At 51.9% G+C, this 21385-nt stretch overlaps 6 protein-coding genes across 6 annotated transcripts; 4 read left to right on the plus strand and 2 right to left on the minus strand.

Annotated features, from left to right (window-relative positions):
- Positions 1 to 653: 653 nt before the first annotated feature.
- PV08_04433 (uncharacterized protein) lies at positions 654 to 2950 on the plus strand (the record flags this gene model as incomplete). Its single annotated transcript, XM_016378781.1, has 4 exons — positions 654 to 1090; positions 1291 to 1676; positions 1875 to 2234; positions 2406 to 2950. 4 exons carry the CDS (start codon positions 654 to 656, stop codon positions 2948 to 2950), a joined length of 1728 nt encoding a protein of 575 aa, XP_016237458.1.
- Positions 2951 to 3051: 101 nt separating this feature from the next.
- Positions 3052 to 5406, minus strand: PV08_04434 (uncharacterized protein; the record flags this gene model as incomplete). Its single annotated transcript, XM_016378782.1, has 7 exons — positions 3052 to 3700; positions 3757 to 4185; positions 4236 to 4374; positions 4427 to 4867; positions 4930 to 5233; positions 5294 to 5318; positions 5378 to 5406. 7 exons carry the CDS (start codon positions 5404 to 5406, stop codon positions 3052 to 3054), a joined length of 2016 nt encoding a protein of 671 aa, XP_016237459.1.
- Positions 5407 to 5873: 467 nt separating this feature from the next.
- Positions 5874 to 7603, minus strand: PV08_04435 (uncharacterized protein; the record flags this gene model as incomplete). Its single annotated transcript, XM_016378783.1, has 3 exons — positions 5874 to 6871; positions 6919 to 6984; positions 7030 to 7603. 3 exons carry the CDS (start codon positions 7601 to 7603, stop codon positions 5874 to 5876), a joined length of 1638 nt encoding a protein of 545 aa, XP_016237460.1.
- A 718-nt stretch (positions 7604 to 8321) lies between these two features.
- On the plus strand, positions 8322 to 10186 carry PV08_04436 (uncharacterized protein; the record flags this gene model as incomplete). The annotated part of the gene is made up of 5 exons (XM_016378784.1): positions 8322 to 8493; positions 8543 to 9390; positions 9436 to 9757; positions 9805 to 9947; positions 10001 to 10186. The coding sequence occupies 5 exons, from the start codon at positions 8322 to 8324 to the stop codon at positions 10184 to 10186; spliced, it is 1671 nt and encodes a 556-aa protein (XP_016237461.1).
- Positions 10187 to 11054: 868 nt separating this feature from the next.
- PV08_04437 (uncharacterized protein) lies at positions 11055 to 13198 on the plus strand (the record flags this gene model as incomplete). The annotated part of the gene is made up of 9 exons (XM_016378785.1): positions 11055 to 11327; positions 11383 to 11475; positions 11529 to 11760; positions 11851 to 12025; positions 12074 to 12347; positions 12397 to 12528; positions 12578 to 12746; positions 12801 to 12944; positions 12999 to 13198. The coding sequence occupies 9 exons, from the start codon at positions 11055 to 11057 to the stop codon at positions 13196 to 13198; spliced, it is 1692 nt and encodes a 563-aa protein (XP_016237462.1).
- Positions 13199 to 13720: 522 nt separating this feature from the next.
- On the plus strand, positions 13721 to 15022 carry PV08_04438 (uncharacterized protein; the record flags this gene model as incomplete). Its single annotated transcript, XM_016378786.1, has 3 exons — positions 13721 to 14041; positions 14174 to 14737; positions 14801 to 15022. The coding sequence occupies 3 exons, from the start codon at positions 13721 to 13723 to the stop codon at positions 15020 to 15022; spliced, it is 1107 nt and encodes a 368-aa protein (XP_016237463.1).
- Positions 15023 to 21385: the final 6363 nt, after the last annotated feature.

The raw sequence follows: 21385 nt of genomic DNA on the forward strand, positions 1-21385 counted from the left end.
TTCTCGGCGTTTTTGCGCGCTCGAGTTTCCTCTTTAGGGAGGCACCGATCAGATGCTGATGCGGCGATTTGATCGCCGCAGAAACAACCTCTTGCAAAACGAGACCAGCAATGAATCAACAGCTATGAGGACTATGATCCAGTACATGGTTGTCCCATCGGCCCATCCACCGCCATGTCTTGTTTCATATCTAACCACTGGCGGAAATCGCCCATGAGGACTCAGAGCCTGTGCCCTGACGAGATCGCACCTTGTACGAGGATTCCATAATATGGCAGATCATATATATAACCGGGTAAGCGGCACGGTAACCGTCCCACTTCATGCCCTGTATCGGCGGTCTCTCCCGCCCTGTTTGTTGAAGAATCCTGTTCGGCAGTGAACCGTCCACTACCACACATGCAAAAGTTGACGAGCTTGATGAGTCTTGACTACTCGTTAGTCACTAACCTACGAATAGCGAACCGAATACTTCTCTTTTTGTCGCTGCTCTTTCTTCTCTCATTGTTTTCTCTCCTATGGGCTAGGACAGTACTGTACATGCTCAATCTTCCCTCCCTGTCTCGAATTATATACACTCCAAGGTTGTACTATCTCGACGAAGTGATGTTCCTTGGTCGTGCTGGGGTGGACGGTCAGAGTGATTGCCAACAATGGCGCGAGAGCAACAATACCAGCTCGAAGACCAGGAGAACCTCCTGCCCAAGAAACAGGTCATCATCGTCTTCTCGGCACTAGCATGCATATTGCTCGTCACCTTCATCGACCAGAACTCGGTGGGCGTCATGCTACCGACCATCGGGGGCGATCTGCACGCCGAGAACACCATCTCCTGGGCGGCCACGGCGAACCTGATAGCCAACACCACCTTCCAGGTCCTGTACGGCAGGTTGAGCGACATCTTTGGCAGAAAGGGCGTGCTGTTGACCGCCATTGTGCTCCTCGCCGCCGGGGATTTGGGGTGCGGCTTCGCCCAGAACGGGCCGCAGTTATACGCGCTTCGAGGACTAAGCGGAGTGGGCAGCGCCGGCATCACGGCCCTGTCGATGATGACCACGAGTGATATCGTCACTTTGAGGGAACGAGGAAGGTATGTTCCGTATGCCTATCGCACATCGCACATCGCACATCGCACATCGCACATCGCACTTCGAATACCCCACGCCGGGACCCCCTGGCCCTCTTGCTCTTTGGGAGCAAGCGAACAAATGTCGAAAGAGGCCCGTATCGGGTCCACACTCCTTCACGCACAACTACTGTCCATAGATTGACGACCTGTGGAAAATATAGGTATCAAGGGATCTTGGGATCTTGCATCGGCGCAGGGAACATCATCGGCCCGTTCATCGCAGCGGCCTTCACTGAGACGGCGACATGGCGGGCCATGTTCTGGTTTGTATCTCCTCTGGCCATCCTGGCCGGCGGGATCGTTCTCGTGGTCCTTCCGCAAAAGACACCCGGTGGCAGTTTTATGTCCAAGGTTAGCAAGATAGACTTTATCGGGTCCGTCTTGAGCACCGCCGGCATGATATTGGTCTTGATCCCGGTTTCCGGCGGAGGAACCTACTTTGAATGGCGCAGCGTCATGGTCATAGTCATGTTCGTGCTGGGGGGACTGTGCATGATCGCCTTCGTGCTCGTCGAGTGGAAAGTCGCACAGTTGCCTACGATGCCTAGTGAGTTTTTTCCTATTCTCCCTTACCCTCCCTACGAATATATATGGACATGCCGTGTTCGAAGTGTTTGAACCTTTGATTTTCATGGTTTAAACATTTGTTGTTACAGTTTCTTCCCTGGTTGCCTGTGGCTTGTTCCCTTGTTTTCACAAACGACTGACCGTGGGGGACAACGTACATTGACATCCGTGCACGCAGTCCGCCTCTTCAAGAACCGCGCCGTGTGCGTGATCTTGGTCCAGAACTTCCTCTTCGGCTCCGTCTACTACAGCATTCTCTACTACGTCCCCCTCGCACTACAGAACGTGCGCGGCCTGAGTCCTCTGGCCTCCGCAGGCGTCATCGTCTGCCTGGTCTTCGCTCAGAGCATCTCCTCCGTGGCATCGGGCCAATACATTTCCAGACGCGGTCGGTACGGCGAAGTCCTCTGGTTCGGCTACGGCGTCTGGACCGTGGGCGCGGCCTTGTTCTGCATGTTCACCCGCTCTCTACCCATCGCGGCCATGGCTGTCTTCCTGCTCATCGAGGGCGTGGGGGTCGGGTGCTGTTTCCAGCCGAGTAAGTAGCAGTCCCACTAACTAGTTTGGTCCCTTTTTGGTGTCCCCGTCCCCCACTGCCTCTTCCTTCCACGCCACAACCCTCACGCGAGTGCCGTATTTCCTTTGTTTGTTCGTGACGTTGTCGTTGTTGTTGTTGATAATCTCGATGTTGATCTCTCGTTCTCTCTAGCCCTCGTCGCTTCTCAAGCACATTGCGTCAAAGCAGATCGAGCCGTCGTCATCAGCGCGCGGAACTTTTGCAGAACCTTCGGAGCGGCCACCGGCCTGGCGATCTGTGCCGCCATCTACTCCAACGTGTTGCAGGCAGATCTCCCCGCGTCTTTACCCGAGTCCTTTCGGCAGACGGTCACAAGCTCGATATTCAAAACGCCAAACCTCAGCGTCCTCAACCACGAGCAACGAGACGGCGTGCTGGACGCCTATGCCCATGCCGCCAGAGCCGTCTTCATCCTCTGGGCGCCCGTGATGTTTGTGTGTTTTCTTAGCATGGTCTTTGTGGAGGATAAGGGCTTGGAACGACCCGACGAGAAGAAATCCGATCCGGTCCAAGTGCAGGCTGATCCTGTTTTAGAGGACAGCGTAGTGACAGTCTCGCCTGACGACGTACAAGATTCCGCTTCACATCACGAGAAGAAAGACGTCGGAATCGGCCGAGTTGAAGCTTCCAACCTTGACGAAACACATGGTAAAGGTGGAAATCGAGAAGAAGTTTAGCAATAGCCGGAGTGACGTGCCATACATTGCCCATTTGGGCTGTAACATCATCATTTCATTAAATGATACAAAAGACATCAAGTATTCGCTTTTATTCTGATTCAAAATGGGTACATATCCGACACTCCGCCACCGTACTGGAAAACATTCGAGAGGTCAAACTCCAACTCGGTCGCTCCAAGGATCTCTAGATCCAGCTGTGGTTTGACCCCAGGCCACGGCGGGTCCTGTGGTAGCACTGCGCCATGCGAGAAATCCGACGTGCTCAAATCAGTCGACTGGAGGTCCGAGAACTCACATGAATATTCAGTCGATGTCGACGGCGAGCTGAATGACTTGTAGTCGTCCCTTTGGAGAGTGGCAGTGTGCATCTGCTGCAGACGATTCCGCAGACCATCCCTGGCATGCCCGGCAACGGTCCACGAGTAGGACAACTCGGATAAGAGCACGTCCAAGAACGGGAGGACACTGTCTTTGTCCTTGAGATCTGTATCGTGATTTTGCGATTTCGTGGAATCTATCAATAGTGTCGTGTCGGCGGCAGTGATGACTCCATGCACAAACACAAGCGGAGCGTTCATTAGAGTATGCTGTGCTCTGTAGCGGCGCAGGATGCCAACAATGGTCTCGACAGAGTCTACGCAAATGTCCGAGGCTTGACGGGCAGCAGCCAGCTGCAAATGCGGCGAATGGTGGTGTACAGCCAACAGAGGTCTGTTCAACACGAGCCGCACGATATGGTAAAGAACGCTGGAATGTTTCAGTGGACAAGATGAGTAGAGGTACGGAATACGAGGGCGACATACTGCGTAGTGGCCACGCCTGGGTCAAGGGGCTCATTGTTCGAGGTCCATCTGCTCCACCGCAATTCGCTGGGAAGTGAATTGTACCAGCCTAGTAGACGCGCGTTCAATTTGTTGTGGACTGCGCCATTTGCAACCTCGCTCCGCCGGGAAGGTCTCCTCCTTCTTGAGAGATAGGTGTGGTTTTGGAAGTCTCCTGCGATTGTTGCGAGCTGGGCCTGTTTCTGCAACAAGAGACTGTAGAAGCCTGTCGAGTCATCATCAGACGAGTAACTTGCTATCTGCGAGGCCGCAGGCTGTGGAGAAATCTGGTAGGCGATTGCGTCGTCGGGAGACGCCGCAGGAACAACGACAGGTTGAATCTGCTTCGGGTCCGTGTCGTATTCTGCTAGATTCATCATCGGCGTGTGGCCGAAGAAGAGACTCAACATCCTAGGGTTTGAGTTAGTGAAGTCTGCCAGTCTCCAGGAAAGGGTGGGAACTTATCGGATATAGCTAGGGTTAGAGACATACGCCGCCGTGACTCAAAGTCAACGGGCAGCGTACCTGAGGGTCCTGTCGAGACAGGTTGGAGGTGATCCTCGTGGATACCAAGAGCTTCGGCCACACGGAGGGCGACGCCTAGCATTGTCAGTGATATGATTATCGACCTCGCGAGAGTTGCAGCCTGTACCTGAATACATCCAGCCTTTCGATGCGTTTCCCCTTCCACTTTCGAACACCGCGCATAACAGGAATGTCTGGGCAGTGGTCACATCAAGAGTGTCAAACGAGTCTGCGACTGCGTTTTCTGCGGCAGCAATGAACAATGGCGCCAAATGCTTGATGTTCTGGTCGTGAGACATAAGAGCTCCCAAAGCACAGACAGCATGTACGAGTCCAGAGATGGGCTCGGAGAGGGCGCTGGTGCGTGACGGGATCGAGTCTCTATCCAGCATCCGACAAAACGGTCGCTGCCATTGGAAGAACAGATCAACGCATTCGTCTATCACAAGACGAGGGATACTGGAGATACTGCTGTGTAACCACGCATCGGACACCGGCTGGGATGATGGATATGGTTGAATCAGTCCTGTACCATAGGCACTACCGGCTCGATGGAAGACTGGAGAGCCTGCAACAGCAAGTCACGATTAGCGACAGGCAATGTCTCGCGAGAATCATGTCGTGGCCTACCTTCTGCCGTGGCACCCCAGTATCCTGGCGGCGTGAACGTCTCGACGTCTACAATACTCGGTGTGCGATCGACGCCGGTGGGTAAGTGGTCGTCAACGTCTATGCCGCGTATGATCTCGTCACGCTGCTCGCCTGTCGACGATTTGATGCTTGACAGGAACGACTCTAGAGTGGCCACCCTGGCTTCCAGCGCAGTTACATACTCTTGAGAGACAGGAACGCGCTTCCAATCATCCGATCGGAACTCGCACTTGACTCCGGCAGTCGCACAGCTACGACAGGGCGTCGTTCGGGAGCATCTGATCTGTCACAATGCGTTAGGAGATTATTATGATTCAGTCTGTTCGGACAAGACTGCACATACCTTCCGCGTCTGACATCGCTTGCATCTTTCGAGGATGTAGGTCAGTCCTGGTGATCATGGGAGACCCGAACGCGGGCTACTTACGATATCCTCTTCTCTCCGCTTCTTTGCATTTGGAGGCACTCGGTAATCGGGACCAGTACGAGGTGAATATCGAATACAGAGCGCGAGAGAGTGCAATGTTCAGGCAGTAATGTTTTCGCAAGAGACGTGAAGAATGCACAAGGAGAAACAGCGAGGCGTGAACTGAAGTTGATATCACAATCTGCTTTCTCTGATAAGCACGCAATCGCCCCACTACGGGGTGCAACTCCGAAGCCGGAATCTCGACCCTGATTCGACAGCCTTGCATCTGCCTGCCAGCTACTATCAAGAACTCACAGTAACAAGCTTCCCGCGAGGCTCAGGATCATTCGACGATGAGAAACATTGAAGCTTTGCCGCGGGAAACAAATCCTTATCAGTGACGAAGAGAAAATCTGATTACAATCTTGAGACTACAGTCCAAAGAACTACATACACACCCCAGATACAGACTGCGCGCATTCACCGTCCCTTCCCCTGTGATCATGTACCTCACTCAAAGATCCTTGCTTCTAAAGAACTTCTGACCTTTGAACGTGAGCCAAGGAATGAGCCCAGACTTCTCCTGTGTCTTCTTGCCCTGTCCCTTGTACTCGCGGATCAGTGCTTCTGGCTTGACCTTGGACGTGTCAACAAGCACGGTGCCCTCAGCGTCTAGTGCTTCAGCCTGTACGCTCTTCACGTTGACGCGATCGAGTTTCAACTCAGTCTCGAAACTCTCGCGCTTGGCTTCGCCCAAGAACGAACGACGGTCATCCTTGACTTCGTAGAAGCGCCACACCTTGGTGCGTGTGTCACCATTCCACGAGACATAGATGCTGGTGGAATTGCCATCTTCGAGAGCAACAATGGCTGGCGCCTCGTTCGGAATGCCGGTCCAGTTATAGCGGAAGCCCCGGTAGTTCTCGACGCCAATACCCAAGAAGCCAGAGTCCATGTAAGTATGGAAGATCGGCGTGCCATCCGCTTTGAACTCTGTCATTGCACCTTCAGAGCCCCAGTTGACCATGACGTTCCCGTTGGGCAGGAGCTGAGTCGATCCCTGGGATTTAGACAACAGATCATCCGGCGGGTGGAAGGCCTGCACGATGGTCGCCTCCCAGGATTTGGTGTCTACTTCAATGATCTTGCCACGAGAGATGTTGTAGAAATGGACTTCGTGCCCACCCCCATTCTCGGTCCCATGCGCTGAATTGTCGTAAATGCTGATGATCTCCTTGGTGCCATCTTCACTTCGGCCCTGGAAACGAGCATGATGTTGGAAGGCGAACTCGACTTCGTCGCCCATCTTGAAGCTGGAGGATTTGCCCGAAAGCTGCCAGATAATCTCTCCGGTTGTGCCGTTGATTTTGTACGCGGCATTGGCGTCTCGAGCTGAGATCAGATAGTTTCCTTGGTCGTCTTTGTCGACTGAATTGATGTGGAAGTAGTCCCAGGCGTCAGAGCTGTTGTAGCCGGCACCCGCCTGTCCAGGATTCAAAGGAAGGTAACCCTCTGTTCTATGTCAGTTCCGAGCCTCGACCACATGGGTGCACACGTACCGGAGGGGTCAACATGTTCCAAACTACTCCATTCAAATAGCACTTCACCAGTTTCGATGTCGAGTTCTGGCCATGTCAGCTGGCCCGAGGAGTCGGAGGAATACTACTCACCTTGGAATCTGGCGTCGACAATCCATTGTTGCTCCTCACTACCACCGTAGGGGCTCAAGTCATACGGTACAGGGTGGTAGATCTGAATGAGAGCAGTCTCTTCGTTGATGATGTGGAACTCATGTTTGTCAGTCAAGCGGTGGTTGCCAGCGCGAAGCTCACGGATTGTCTCATAGTTCTGATCCAGGAAGGTCGTGTGCCCGTGTCCGTGTCCATATGCTGCGTTATGACTGCCTTCGAAACAGAAAAGTACATCTTTGCCTTTATATTTTGCCGCTTGGAAGTTTGTCGCCCAGATTGAAAAATAGGTGAAGCCTGACCATACGAGGTCTCCTGTGTCAGTGAAGATGTAAGGTGCTGCTTGCAACGGCCCATGACGAGTTCCTTCAGGATATCCTGAGAATGGTGCAATGAAGAGATATCCTTTCTCCACTTCGCTGGTGGCTGGAATAGTGATATTGAGGGTTGGAGGTGCCAGGTCTGGCCTTGACTTGTACCGCCAGTTTGCTGAAGCCAGCGGCAGAGACGACAAAAGCCATCCTAGAGCGAAAGTTGAGGTGAACAGCTGTAACATCTTGCTTGGTGGATAAATTATGTCTCTGTACCGTGGCGTCTTTCGATGAGGATAGGTTCGCCCACCTTGGACACACGACGTCTTTATATGGCTGCATTCTTTTCTTTATTTCTCCCTCTGCTGGCCAGGTTGTATTTTGGCCGCAACCACTCAAAATCACGCCAGCAAGCTACGCAATACTCCAGCAAGAAATTTCGTGACCCGCTCATGTTGAGTCGGGTCTATTGTCAATCCCAAAATCTAGCTTGCTGGTGGTGCTCCATTGTATCATCGAGACGGACAGCATGTCCGCGTCCGCGCGGATGGGGACGTTGTGGAGTTGATTGCACCATCGTCGGGTCGGATGGCGGTGTCCAGTGCTTGAGCCAGAAAAATTCGCCGCAACGTCCATTTCGCGGACATCATCTCCTATCATCCTTTGTCGGAGCTCAAGGCATAGCACCGTTTCGCTCTGCTACAACTTCTAGAACCTGATCGCAAGATTAAACCCTGGGAAAGCGACGACCCACTTTTCCACCCACGAAGATCTGGACGCTACTTGTCGGAAAGGCATGTCTCGATCTAAGCTAGATGTTGAACGCTTGATTTCATTTTTGGTCGACAGGTGTTCTTGACGTGATTCTCTATTCTTTCTGTTTAAACTTATGGCCTGGGGCCACTGAGGAAAAAAGGTCCTGGCGTCTCTTCAATCAGAGCTTCAGACGGCGAATCCCTCACGATGCATTCCTTCCCTGCCCTTTCCCAGACGGGTCGTCAGGCAGTCATTTCTTCTGAGCACACAACGAACAAGCCTGATGAGGCGACACCCCTCATCGGTGGCGGCGCAGACATTACGGATCAGATAGAAGAGAAGTGGAAGCCTGGGCCTGGGTTCATTTGGATTGAGATTGGTATGAGCAGACAGACTTTAGAGAGAGTACACTGCTAACCCACTATCAGCGATCTTTTCGAATGTCTTCCTCTCTGGCTTCGATGGCACCATCACGGCATCGACGTATGCCGTCATTGGATCTGAGTTCAACGCCGCCAACACAATATCGTGGCTTACAACATCATACCTGATCACGAGCACTGCATTCCAACCGCTCTATGGACGATTCTCTGATGTCTTAGGGAGGCGGACCTGCTTTTTCACTGCGACTATAACCTTCCTGCTTGGTTGTTTAGGCTGTGCTCTCGCACCAGATATAATTACATTGAACCTCATGAGGGCACTGACTGGGTTAGGCGGAGGTGGGCTGATGACCATGGCGACCATCATAAATTCAGACATGATACCCTTTAAAGAGAGAGGGATGTATCAAGCTTGCCAGAATGTGCTCCATGGCTTTGGATCTATCTGCGGAGCGTCTTTGGGGGGTCTCATCGCAGACACTATCGGCTGGCGTTGGTGCTTCCTCTGTCAAGTGCCTGTTTCACTGTTTGCATTCACCGTGGGGCATTTTGTCATAAAGCAAGACGACAAGCAGTTAACATCAGACGAGGAGGCCGCAACTGGTCCCGTACATGCCTCGAGGTGGAAGCAAATCGACGTCGGGGGGGCACTGTTCCTTGTCCTCGGACTTTCTGCGCAACTGGCGGCCTTAAGTATGGGTGGCAATGACTATCCTTGGGGCGATGCCCGAGTACTTACAGCTCTACTCGTGAGCATACTTCTCCTCGTGGCCTTTGTACAAGTTGAGATACGTACTGGAGCCCTTGCAGTGATGCCCATGTCTATGCTGAAAGGAACTCTTGCTGTGTCGAATCTTGTTAGCAACGTTTGCGTCGGGATGGCAGCATACTCGGTGAGTCAAACTATTACAAGTATGACAAAGCTGACGGGTATGCAGTTCTTGTTTGTGTTGCCACTTTTCTTCCAAGTTGTCCTCCAAGACAGTGCCTCACAGGCTGGGATGCGGCTTGTCGTACCGTCATTGGCAACACCTGTTGGTGGAGTGGTATCGGGCATAATAATGTCTCGCTGGGGTCGCCTGAGCGAGCTTGTTCGGACTGGATGCTTGCTGATGATGGTTGGCAACGGCCTTGTCGCTTCCCTCAAATACGAGGACTCATCGTGGAAATACCTGGTGTACTTAATCCCAGCAAATTTCGGCCAGGGCATGTCATACCCTGCCATTCTTTTCACCTTCTTAGCTGCCTTTGATCACGATCGTGAGTATGCTCCCTCAAGCTATGGTGCTACAGCTTACCTTTTGCAGAGCAAGCCGTTTCCACCTCAATGGTATACCTTTTCCGCTCTATGGGCACAGTATGGGGGGTTGCGGCGTCATCTACATTGATCCAAAATATTCTCGCACAAGATTTGCCATCTGCGCTCCAGGGGATGCCAGATCAAGCCAAGGTAACAAATCTGCAAAGCATTAATGGACTACATCTGACCCAACTTTGACATAGCTCATCGACGAGATTCGGCACTCAGTCTCCGTGCTCAAGAAACTCCCACCCGACGTGCAGTTGGCCGCTCGTCATGTCTACTACACGGCCCTTCGCTACGCATTCATCGCTAATACGGCAGTTGCGGCCATTGCTCTTGTATCTGCATTCTTTGCGAAAGGGAAAAGTCTCCACCGATCCCGGTGACATACAACACTTGAGACACTCAAGCGATGGCCAAAATTGACTTTGCTGTTCTTAGAATGGCAGGGCGCTTTGATTCTCACTTAGAACGTGCATTTGAATTATCATCTTACTTCTTAGTATCCGAGGTAGACATTAAAGCTAGCATTGAAAGATTTCTATATGCTTTTGCGCTATGAAGTGCTTGTTTAAACATCAGAAGATAAAGCTATCGTAAACTTTCCGCTGAACCAAGTGAATGGCCAAGTGACGAAGAATACCAAGGCCGCCGCTTCGCCTTGGTTTGGGTAAAATCCAGACATTGCGGGTGGAGGAGCAAGCCACCCGATAAGGCACCGATTGTGAATCCACAGCTGAGGAGTTGAAGTCCGTTAATAAGTACGGTCGAAATTCCCCATCGTCGGAGGTCCACTCCGTATAATGGCATAAGATAGCCCTTGTGAGGATAGCACTCTTCTCCCATGGAGTTCCACCCCGAAATATCTGACGTCTCGCATATACAGCAGCGACCACTAGACCGCGCCGGGTAACTAGAGTGGAGACTCTATAGCCGTCGAGGATTTGAGCCGCCCCTGGCGGGAGAAGCACAAGCCTGTACGGTCACACCAACCCTGACGCTCTGCCGTATTCCTAGTTGATATCAAAGATTCTCCTGGCATTTTCGTGATTTCCAGAGATAACGCTGTCTCTGATGCGCTCAACCCGCTGATAAAGCTATCTGTACCAGAAGCAGAGAAAGACAACCGTTGCGATATGAGAAAGCCTATAAGATCTCCCACAATCTTCGCGCCATATACTACCGAGAGATTGCATTTTCATCCTGGATAGAAATCACCTCCCATTGTGCTCTTCCGATCGCCCCTCAAGCACTATGGCTGAGAAAAGCATCTACATATCCGAAATGGCTAAAACCAAAGAATCGGAAGCTGTTGGGACGGGAGCTGTTCTCCCTCTTGATGTTGACGGCGACCAGAATAGTGACAAAAATGCCTGGCTTGGATCGACTCAGCAACATCCCTTCAGTTTGCCTGAGAATGCTCGATACTGGCAAAATGTTTATGAGACGGCCAAATATGAGGGTCGACATAGGTTTGATCCAGCATATCAATGGAGTGCGAGCGAAGAGAAGCAACTTGTACGAAAGGTACGTTCTCGTCAATGCCTGGTGACTGTGAACGCTCTCTAACGTCTAACCAAAGCTCAATTGGCGCATCATGGCCTGGGTGTGGATCATGTTCGCCTCACTCGACCTTGTTCGACGGAACATCAATCGTGCAATTTCAGACAATATGGTAGGAACTTTCATCCTCATCAACCCTTGACAATTGAAGCTCATGTCTATCAGCTTGCTGAATTGAATATGAACACGAATGATTTCAACAGCGGTCAAACAATCTATCTCGCATCTTTTCTGGCGGCCGAGCTCCCAGGAGGTCTTTTGAGCAAGAAAATTGGCCCTGATGTTATGACTCCGATTTCAATCTGTATTTGGGGAGTCATCTGCGCTTGCCAGGCTGCGATCAAAAATCGCACCGGCTTTTTCATCACAAGAGCTTTGCTGGGTTTCTCTCAAGGTGGTATGTTCCATTATACCAGTGAAGTCCTGTTCAACCATCATCCCTGGTGGGAGAAGGGCCATTGCAAAACATGGTACTGAACACCTACAGGGTTTATTCCAGAAATGGTTCTCTACCTTTCCTACTTTTATAAGTCCAACGAGCTGCCTATTCGGCTATCGATCTTTTGGACCGCGATTCCCTTGACCCAAATCATTGGTTCTTTACTGGCGGCTGGACTTCTGAAGATGCGTGGAGTCAACGACTGGTCAGGCTGGCAGTGGCTGTAGGTGTTGGCTGATTTATCAAATTGAACATGGCTAATATACGATAGGCTTTTGATCGAAGGTCTGATGAGTGTGCTTGTTGGACTAGCCACGTTCTTCTTGATGCCGGCTAGTGTCACCGAAACTCATAAGATCTTCCGCGGTCGAGCAGCCTGGCTGCATTCCAAAACTGGATGGTTCACGGAGAGAGAAGAGAAGATTGGGGTCAATCGAATTCTGCGTGATGATCCTTCCAAAGGAGACATGAACAATCGGCAACATGTTGACCTCAAAGGGATCTGGCACGCAGTCAGAGACTATGATCTTTGGCCTACTTACATTGTAGGTTCGACCAATTCTTCTTGTAATGACAACGCTGACTCTGCACAAGCTCGGAGTCATGGCGTTCATCCCCTTTCAGCCAGCTGCGAATTATCTCTCTCTGACGCTACGCAATCTCGGATACAGTGTGTTCGAGGCAAATATGCTGGCAATTCCAGGTTACTTTCTGTTTTTTGTAAATGTAAGTGGAGAGTCTTTATCAATGAATCTACTCATTGACAATGTTACAGATCCTTGTGGTTGTGTGGATGAGCGAAAGATATCGCGAACGCCTTATTTTCAGCTCTCTCAGCAACTGGTGGGTGTTGCCGTTCCTGATCGGCCTGCTAGCTATACCGGCAACAGCTAGTCCTTGGGTACGCTATGCACTGCTCACCGGTGTTAATGGCGAGCCTTATGGTAAGGACAAACGTCCTCTCATTTGCTCAGTATCTCACTAATAACTGTGAAAAGCGCATGCGATCCTCGTGGGGATGATATCTCGAAACTCTAATAGCGTCGGAACCAGAGCTGTCTCAGCAGCAGTCTACAACATCTGCTATCAAATAGGTTCCATCGTGGCTGTAAATATCTATCGAAACGACGATAAACCTTATTGTGAGTTTCGTAATACAGCGTTACTCTGGTGGAAGTTGCGCTGACCCTTCACAGATTACCGTGGAAACAAGATCCTTGTGGGCATCACCTCAGCCAACATTGTGCTATTCTACCTGGCCAAGTGGTACTACATCAGACGAAACCAGCAGAAAGACAGGCAATGGAAGGCCCTGAGTGATTTCGAGCAAGCTAACTACCTGTCGACAACCAAGGATACTGGTACCAAGCGACTAAATGTTCGTTTTGCGCATTGAACGTCGGATTTGGCTTCAGAGACTTTTGAAGGCGGGAGGATAGAGACGCTAGAGATGATTAGAGAGGTGATGGGGTACACGATCACCGTTTTCTGCGCTCGAGGGATTTTTGATACAGACGGCTTGAATACATTTGACATTCCCATATATTTGAAAGCTGTTGACCTCGCAGGGGTATATGTGTGGTTTCTGAACTTGACAGAAGCCTTCTGGATACCCTTTCAATTGCTTTCATGAACGTGATCGATACACTTGGGCACACTGGAGAACAGTGTGGTCAGGCTGTGGCGTCAGGGGGAAAAACAAGGCTGAGGGTGTATAAAAGCGGCAAGCAGAGTTTCTCGATGAGGAAGCAGCGGAGACGCATCTCCAAACCGTGTCCAACTGCGACCAAAATAATTAAAAGGCCCTTTGAACATGACAGACTGGCATTGTCAACACCCGTGAGACTTTGAAGACGCGAGATTCCAAATTCCCTTGCATACCTACGTAGACCACAACGCCGCTTCCCTCTCCCGGAAAATGCAACGGACACCATTTCAGCCGCCTCAGAAATCGCCCGAACTGTTCCATCCCCGACCTCAGCACATCTCCCAGGTACCGAACCTGCGGTCACCGCCTCCGCCAGTCTCTCAGCAAAGTTCGCAACCGCAGATGAATAGCTATGGCAATCCATACCAGTCTCCTCCACCAGCAGGCGGCGGAGGGGGTGGAGCAGGAGCAGCAGCAGCCGGAGGAGGATTTGGGCAAAGCTTCAATTTTATAAACGATCCGGCTGCGCAGATGTCGTTTCAAGTGGGCCAACACGCGGTCAAGGCCGGTCAAGAATACATGGAGCAAAACGTACGTCTTTCCGTTTGTGGAATCACCGCCTGCACCGGTTTTGGCACAGGCGGGACACTGCGCGCAACTCGTGGCGTTTATTGACGCATCTTCCAAAAAGACCACCAACCGCTGACCTGCCATTTCATACAGTTGAACCGCTACATTTCGATATCCGCGCTGAAGCACTACTTCAATGTGTCGAACTCTTACGTCGTTCGAAAGTTGATCGTTGTCCTGTTCCCGTGGCGTCACAAGCCATGGACGCGACAACAAGCGAGGATGACCACCTCTTCTACGGCCGCCGACGGCACCATGACACAACAGTCCTACTCGTTTAATTATCTTCCTCCGCGCGACGACCTGAACTCTCCGGACATGTACATTCCGATCATGGCGTTGATTACGTACATTCTGCTCTCGACGGTGCTTGCGGGCATCAGAGGATCGTTCCACCCTGAACTGCTGGGCAGCATCACAAGTACAGCGATTGCCGTGATATTTTTCGAAATCATTGTTCTCAAATTAGCCATGTACATGCTCAGCATCAGCAATGACTCCCAACTTCTCGATTTGATGGCGTATTCTGGGTACAAGTTTGTCGGCGTCATAGTCACCTTGTTTTTCAGCGAAATTTTGACCGGTGGGAGTGGAACAAACAACTGGGTTGGTTGGACACTGTTCTTGTACACATGGTATGCAAATGCATTCTTTTTGGTAAGTGGACTTCCCATACACTTCAAATGTTTCTGGGATTGTTGAACTCATAAATATACACAGCTTCGTTCTTTGAAGTACGTTCTTCTACCGGATAGTTCGGGAGATCCGTCGGCCATGCGTGGTGGAAACTCATATACTGTGGCTCGAGCACAGAAGAACCGACGGACATATTTCCTAGCACTGTACGCGTTCCTGGTACAGATGTTGTTCATGTGGATCCTAAGCCGAGAAGAGGCTGCCGTCAAGACCGTTGCTAGCAAATGGAGCGGACCCAAGGCATAGATACAGAAAAGTTGAAACGACCATGACGATACATCAATTCATCAATTCCTCTACACCCGTGTTTCACAGATGCATTCGCCTACCACCAGTCCAGTCTAGTCTCTTCTCCACCTACTACGCATTCGTAGTTTGGCCGCCGAATGGACGAATGCATTTTCATCTGGCAGGATATCCTTGACCATTCTCTTATGTCGTTCAAGCTGGTGGACCCTCAAAAGTCCTTGTCGTGCACCCGAGAATATCGCACTTGAAAAGTCGCTCATGCTTTTGCAGATGCGCTGTGTACGGATAGCCGCTGGTCAGAACATACATACCGCTATCGAGGGGGTTTTCTCAGGCCGAGGATGCCAGAGTCACGCATCGAAAAGGCCGAATTCCTCTCGAACACGATCCGTTCTTCAATTTAGTGGACGTCACCTTTCGTACACTCAAGTCCACGGGGACAAGTGCCCGGGCCTTTCCACGTGATTTCAGCTCTTCCAGAGACGGAACATCTGGACGGTTGGTCTGTGAGACATAGTCGGGAGAGGTCTCAGGTTCAACGGTTCGCCCTCTCTCAGATGGCCAGGCGTCCGGTATAAAGGCTGGACTTTGCACTGTGGGAATTCAACATTTACTGGTGCTGTAGCAGCCGGACCCAACGGGATCCATAGGTCAGTGGGTACGCACTTGGGGCTGGGTGGCTTACCACGGCGTTGCCTTGCGGATGTGATGAGGATGCGACGGATGATCCAAAATGAGGTTCAAATCCAGGGCCGCAGCCGCCGAGTTCCTCTGAGGCACTAGACTGAGATGGCCGGCACAGGGAAGAAGCATGGGCCTGTCTCGACAGAAGTGTGACCAACCAGACACTTTCGCAGTGTTTCGAAGCTCGCATTTAACTAGATGGTCTGTGATCTTTCTGTCGAGTTATTGGTGTTTCAAGATCCTTCCATGACGGACGATCGCTTGTTGGTACAAGTAACCTTTGGGCCGCATAACTTGTCATCGGCGAAATTTGCAGGAGTGCAAGTCATCCTCCGCCATCGGCTATTCGACCCTCTCTTCATTGTGCGTTTTGATGAGATCTCCGCTCAGGAGACCCTGGGCAAAGGGGGCAAAGGAGGCGCAGACGTGAAGCACTCGGAGAAAGGAGTTGTCGATGTCAGCCATTGGACAGCCTGGCAACTCAACAGGCCATACTTGTACGCTGGTAGAAGCGAGACCTGCACAGGCGGCCAGGAGCTGCTGCTGCTCTATTCACGAGTCCGTGGGATTCTCCGGTGGGATCTTTGGCCGCCGGGCTGAGATTGAGTGGTATGGACGAGAAGCTGTTCGAATTTGTGTAAGCTTGAGACACAGGTGAGATACGACGAGTGGTAAACAGACAGACCTCCGACTGAGTTGCGCCTGTCCTCCCCCACAGCGAGAGCGCAGGGGGAAGAATAACGGACAAATAGTCCTCGGTGGCTCGGCTGGGTAGTAAGTACGGAGTAGTAACTGTCATTAACTGGAAAACGTGGCGCAATTGGTCTTCGCTTTTTGTTTAGAAAGAAAATCCCCGTCTTCCGATCTATTCAGTACCCAAAGGAGTACCTAGGATACACAGGTACGAAACACCTACCTGTCTCCCTACTTACCTACCCATTCACCTCTTTTTGGACATGATATCTTCCTGCCGGATCTACCGGACGTCCCCGGCATCTTACCATGCCGGCGTGATTGAGTTCCCCGCGGAACGAATCGCGGTACGGTCTACATACCTTACTGATAGGTCAAATACACGTACACGACGTACAAGACGTTGACACTTCGAGGGTGGCCGAGTCTGTTCCACACACACACACACACACACACACACACACAAGATCGACAGCGTCCAGGAGGCGGCAGTTGATCGAGTGATCATGGACGGGGTCAGGGTCATGCATACCTCATTGATGACACACTGTATAAGGAAAACGGGGCACCACCAGTCCTCGGTCCAAGAGGCAGAGCGGCAACCGAAAAAAAACTTCAGTGAAAACTTCAGTGCCAGTATGGTCGAACGATGGCCCTTTCTGTAGATTTCCGTACATGGCACTAGGACGTGGGATTGTGGGCACACAATACACACAGCCGTATCGGCGAGCTATAAACACCGGCCTGACCTGACCTGCCCGAGACAGAAAAGCATACCGTTGAGAGGAATGCAAACTGCGACGTAATAGTTTGTCATTGGTTCGAACATCAGGGCCTACTTTTGCTCCTGACGAAGCTGCTCATGTGCAGGTCAGGAAAGAGGTAGGGGCGGGCCTAACGCGTGTGTCGAATTGAGCTGAAGGATCGTGCCCGGTTTTGAAAACACGCACACGGCCCCGTCCTCGTACCATGGAAATAGTGTCCCAAATCTGGGAGGACCACCTCGGAGAGAACAGACGAACAGACGGAGGTCAAATCCCATGGAACACTCAAGAACAATCGACAGCAGGGTTCGCTTAGACGGTGTGAGCAGGCCTATGGTCTGTACGCGCATGTGTTCATGTGCCGTGTGCCGGGCGGCACGGACATGTGGACCCTTGAAAGACAAGAGGATGCAGAAAGGGATACCGTGTCTCGCCGAACCACCACGTCCACTTACAGGATACGAACTCTCCAGCGCAAAGATAACCCACACCGGCTTGTTTTCTTTTCAGGACGAGTACTGGCAAGGCACGACTCCGACCGACCCGGAAATGATAAGACGGTGAGGTGAGGCTTTCTTCCTGATGGCCGGCTAAAACGGTCTTGCTGCTGCCGTGGCTGAGAATATCCAGTGGCCGGGAACCAACAGCTCAATCTTGGAGAATTGAACCGAAGACTTTGCTGGTTTTTTGCAAGTGGTGGCTCCATAACGTACTCGTACCGCCATGCAACCCCCCTGGGCTCAGGGATCCATGTAGACAGCTCATCAATCCTAGCTCCGGAGAGCAAATCGACCTCAGGCCGAATCGTGAGCAGGCTCAACGCGTTGTGACGAACCCACACAGACCGAGTACCCCCGAGAATCCGTGGGGGTTGTCTCGCCTGACGAACGCCCCGACACTGTATTAGTGATACTTACATCGAACCATTGGTGGGTCTCGTTCCTTAGGTCATCATCCCTTCATAAAAATGCCCTGTACATGTAAGCCAGGCCGAGGTGAGTCAACCTAGTTGCTGTGCGCTAGCGCAGCTTGTTCATAAACGAAGAATGCAACAGCCTCCCGAATTGGGATCCACTTGATGCAGGCTGAGGGTCCGAGCTGGATGCAAGTCGCAGCGATGGAAGCGATCACATATTGACCCTAGTCCTTGCTTTCGGAACCGTCGCTGTGCAAAGTGTTTCCACCGTGGTCACTGTCGCTGACAAATTCGTGGGACTGGTTGTTTCGTGGATGCGCATCAACGATCCTCGAGCACTCGTTCCCGCGGATACCTACCGGTGAGGAACAACTGCCGGCAGTTTCTGGGCATCTGGTTCACGGAATGTCCTTTTGCAGTCTGTTGAGGATCCACACATCTTGACCATCCTGGGAGCATTGTTGTCATCGTATTCGGAAGTAGTCGAATACGAGCAGGCATCAGTTACGAGGCGCTCGCCTCCCGCCACGAAGAAATGTCGAAGGGGGCCAAGTCTGCTCTGCGGCAAGGCTACAGGAACACTTTGTGTAGTAGACTGGCCATCGCCTGACCGAATTACAGACCCAGCTGGCCCGGAAGAGCAGTAGCGTCGTGGCGACTGTGCTCAGTTAGTCCGACGCTCTGTAGTTGCTGTCCCAGCCGCTAGCGAGGGAGAGGTCAGCAACTTGAAACCTACTGTGTTGAAATCACCGATCAGACCTGCATAATTTGACCGGCGATGAGTCTCCAATAAGGTTGCAGAACTGGGTACCGCTCCATACCACCTTTCGCACTTGATCAATAGAGTGTAGATAGTAGAAGGATGATCCACAAGGTATTACCGACGGTGTGCTCTCTCTGAACCAGCAATCGGCGGCCATGCGCCAAACCACGTCTCATATGAGTTGCCTAACAGCCTCGATACACTTTCTCAGTGGGTCAAATCTAGAAGACTTGAAGGCCGCTTTTTGACGAGTACGCTTGCCCCGTGCCTTGGGCCAGAGATGAAGAGGGCCTCGATTGGGCCGTTATGAAGAGGAACGAGCGCAAATCCTAGTGATTGAACAGGCGCAGCACCGGACTGCATTGCTAGACTGCTCGATGACATGAGGCCCGTGGATCCGCGGATCATGCGACACTCTCGAGATCGTCAGAAAATTAACCCGCGACATCAAGGAGGAGGGCTGTTTGACCCAACGTCCGCAAGGGAGAGGAAAGCGCTGACAGATGGACCACAGACGTAGCCTTGTGCTGGCTCCAGAATGACATGCCGCTTGCGTGGAGAGCGCCTCTTGCTGCAAGTCTAGGCCCGCGGATGAGAGTTGTAAGTCGACGATCTCATATGGCGTGTTCATGTATTGTCAGCCGGAGTTTCCGTATGCTTCGAGCGAGATGGTTGCATGTTAACGCGCTCATACAAACTCTGGACCCAAAATCACGATGCATTGAGATTGCCACCATACTTCTCGATATAGCGCACTCGCGAGACCCGCGTCCCGATCAGAGAAACCGTCCATCGGAAACATGTTAGAGGGTAATCTCGAAGGCACCAGCTGGCGAAGAATGATACACGCCACCGCCACATGCGCCGCAGTAAGCAGGAAGGGACGGAGTCCGCAAGATCCAACGATCTGGAGGCGATATGGCTCAAAGAGGCGAAAGGCAGGGGTCGCGGTGGTTGGGGCCGGGTCGCCGTTTGGATGGGTCCTGGTCCAGATAGTGTGTTCTTGAGTGAAAGACTTCACTGATTAGGGGAAGAGGTCGCCTCAGGGTTCGTGGAAGAAGCGGTTATGGTGGAGGAGGCGATGGCTGAAGATGGCGAAGATTTCAAATCATATGGAGGTTTGGACCACGATCGGATTATTCAGCGGCGTTCACTAACTTCGTTAGCACCATGAGCGTCGACGAAGTAGTTCGCACCCACGTACCTGAGGTCGCCCACTCTCGAGCGACGATGTCGTGCCCCATCGATCTGACTCTGAAAGGGCGACGGTGGTCTGTCTGTACACGATGGACTAGAGACAAGATGCCAGAAATTCTGGTTTCCCCCTACGGTCATGCCACTTCCTCCCCAGGTCATTCATAATGCACCCAACATCGACGCCATCGTATTGCAAACCCTCCTTCTTCCACCCGCGTTTCCAGTGATGGATTGCCAGAAACGAACATTGACGTGGCATTCTCCGCCGGGGAGGCAGAGGCGGGAACGCATCATCATGTAATCATCATATTCCAGCAAAATGAGAGAAGCATCAGCTGTTACTGGCTATCGAACCACTACTTCGGCTTGTGATAGGCGCCTCTACAACATGTCCATCAGCCGTCATCTGAACAAGAGCACTTCCTCAGGCACCGGACCATTCTGCTTAAAAGGCGCCACACCTTCATTGGCAAGGACTTCACTCACTTTGCTCTATGGTAGTCGGCTTGGTTCCGGTACCGTCAGCGTCGTGCGCTAGTCCTTGCTGAGGTGACGAACTTATGCCAGATATGACAGAGATTTGATCCCAGTTGTATCGGTCAGTGGAAGAGCTGCTTTGATGAGAGGTTGGTGCTCTGATGCTCCATGGCTGCTCCATGAACAGCTGATCACTCCAGTCCAGCTGCCCTCGAAGATCAGCAGCAGACCCTCTAGCATTGCAACTCTGGCTCCATCTGTCGAGCGACAAGAGCACGCAGCTTTTCCAAGACCGATGATTAGGAAAGATTATGGCACACGTCGCTTACAGGACGAGGTTGACATGCTCTCCGTTCCGGGCACGACGAGCATCAAGCGTTCTTCTCTCGCATGCGAATTGCCAGGTTATGGCCGATAGACCCAACAGTGCGTCGGGTATCAAGGCTGCGAGCTTCCGGTCATCGCGCGAACGAATGGGAGACCTTTTGCAATGCAGGCACTCAGGTGGTCAGATGCCTTCAGGCTAAGTGTTGGTACTGTTCGACATAAGCGCACCGATGTGTCATGGGACGCGACGTTGCGAACAACCTCTTGAGACTCGTCCTGCAGATCGAAGTCTGATCGGGAGCTTGGAGGGTAGAAGATTCGGACTAAAGCGTCAGCATGCCTAATGTGGGAAGCATCGATCTCCTTTCTAGAATGATGATCATCGTAAAGCTGTAGATAGCGCGGGCTTTTCGCATACCTTGCTTTGCGCCGGCCTGCATCGACGTGGAGGTCGGTATAAGCTCGACATACATCGCACATGTACCACGGCGTCTTGCCATGTCTGAGTCTCGTGCATCGGCGATTCGTTCCACGGACAA

This window comes from Exophiala spinifera, assembly GCF_000836115.1.
Source record: "Exophiala spinifera strain CBS 89968 unplaced genomic scaffold supercont1.3, whole genome shotgun sequence".
In the NCBI taxonomy this organism is placed as follows: Eukaryota; Fungi; Ascomycota; class Eurotiomycetes; order Chaetothyriales; family Herpotrichiellaceae; genus Exophiala; species Exophiala spinifera.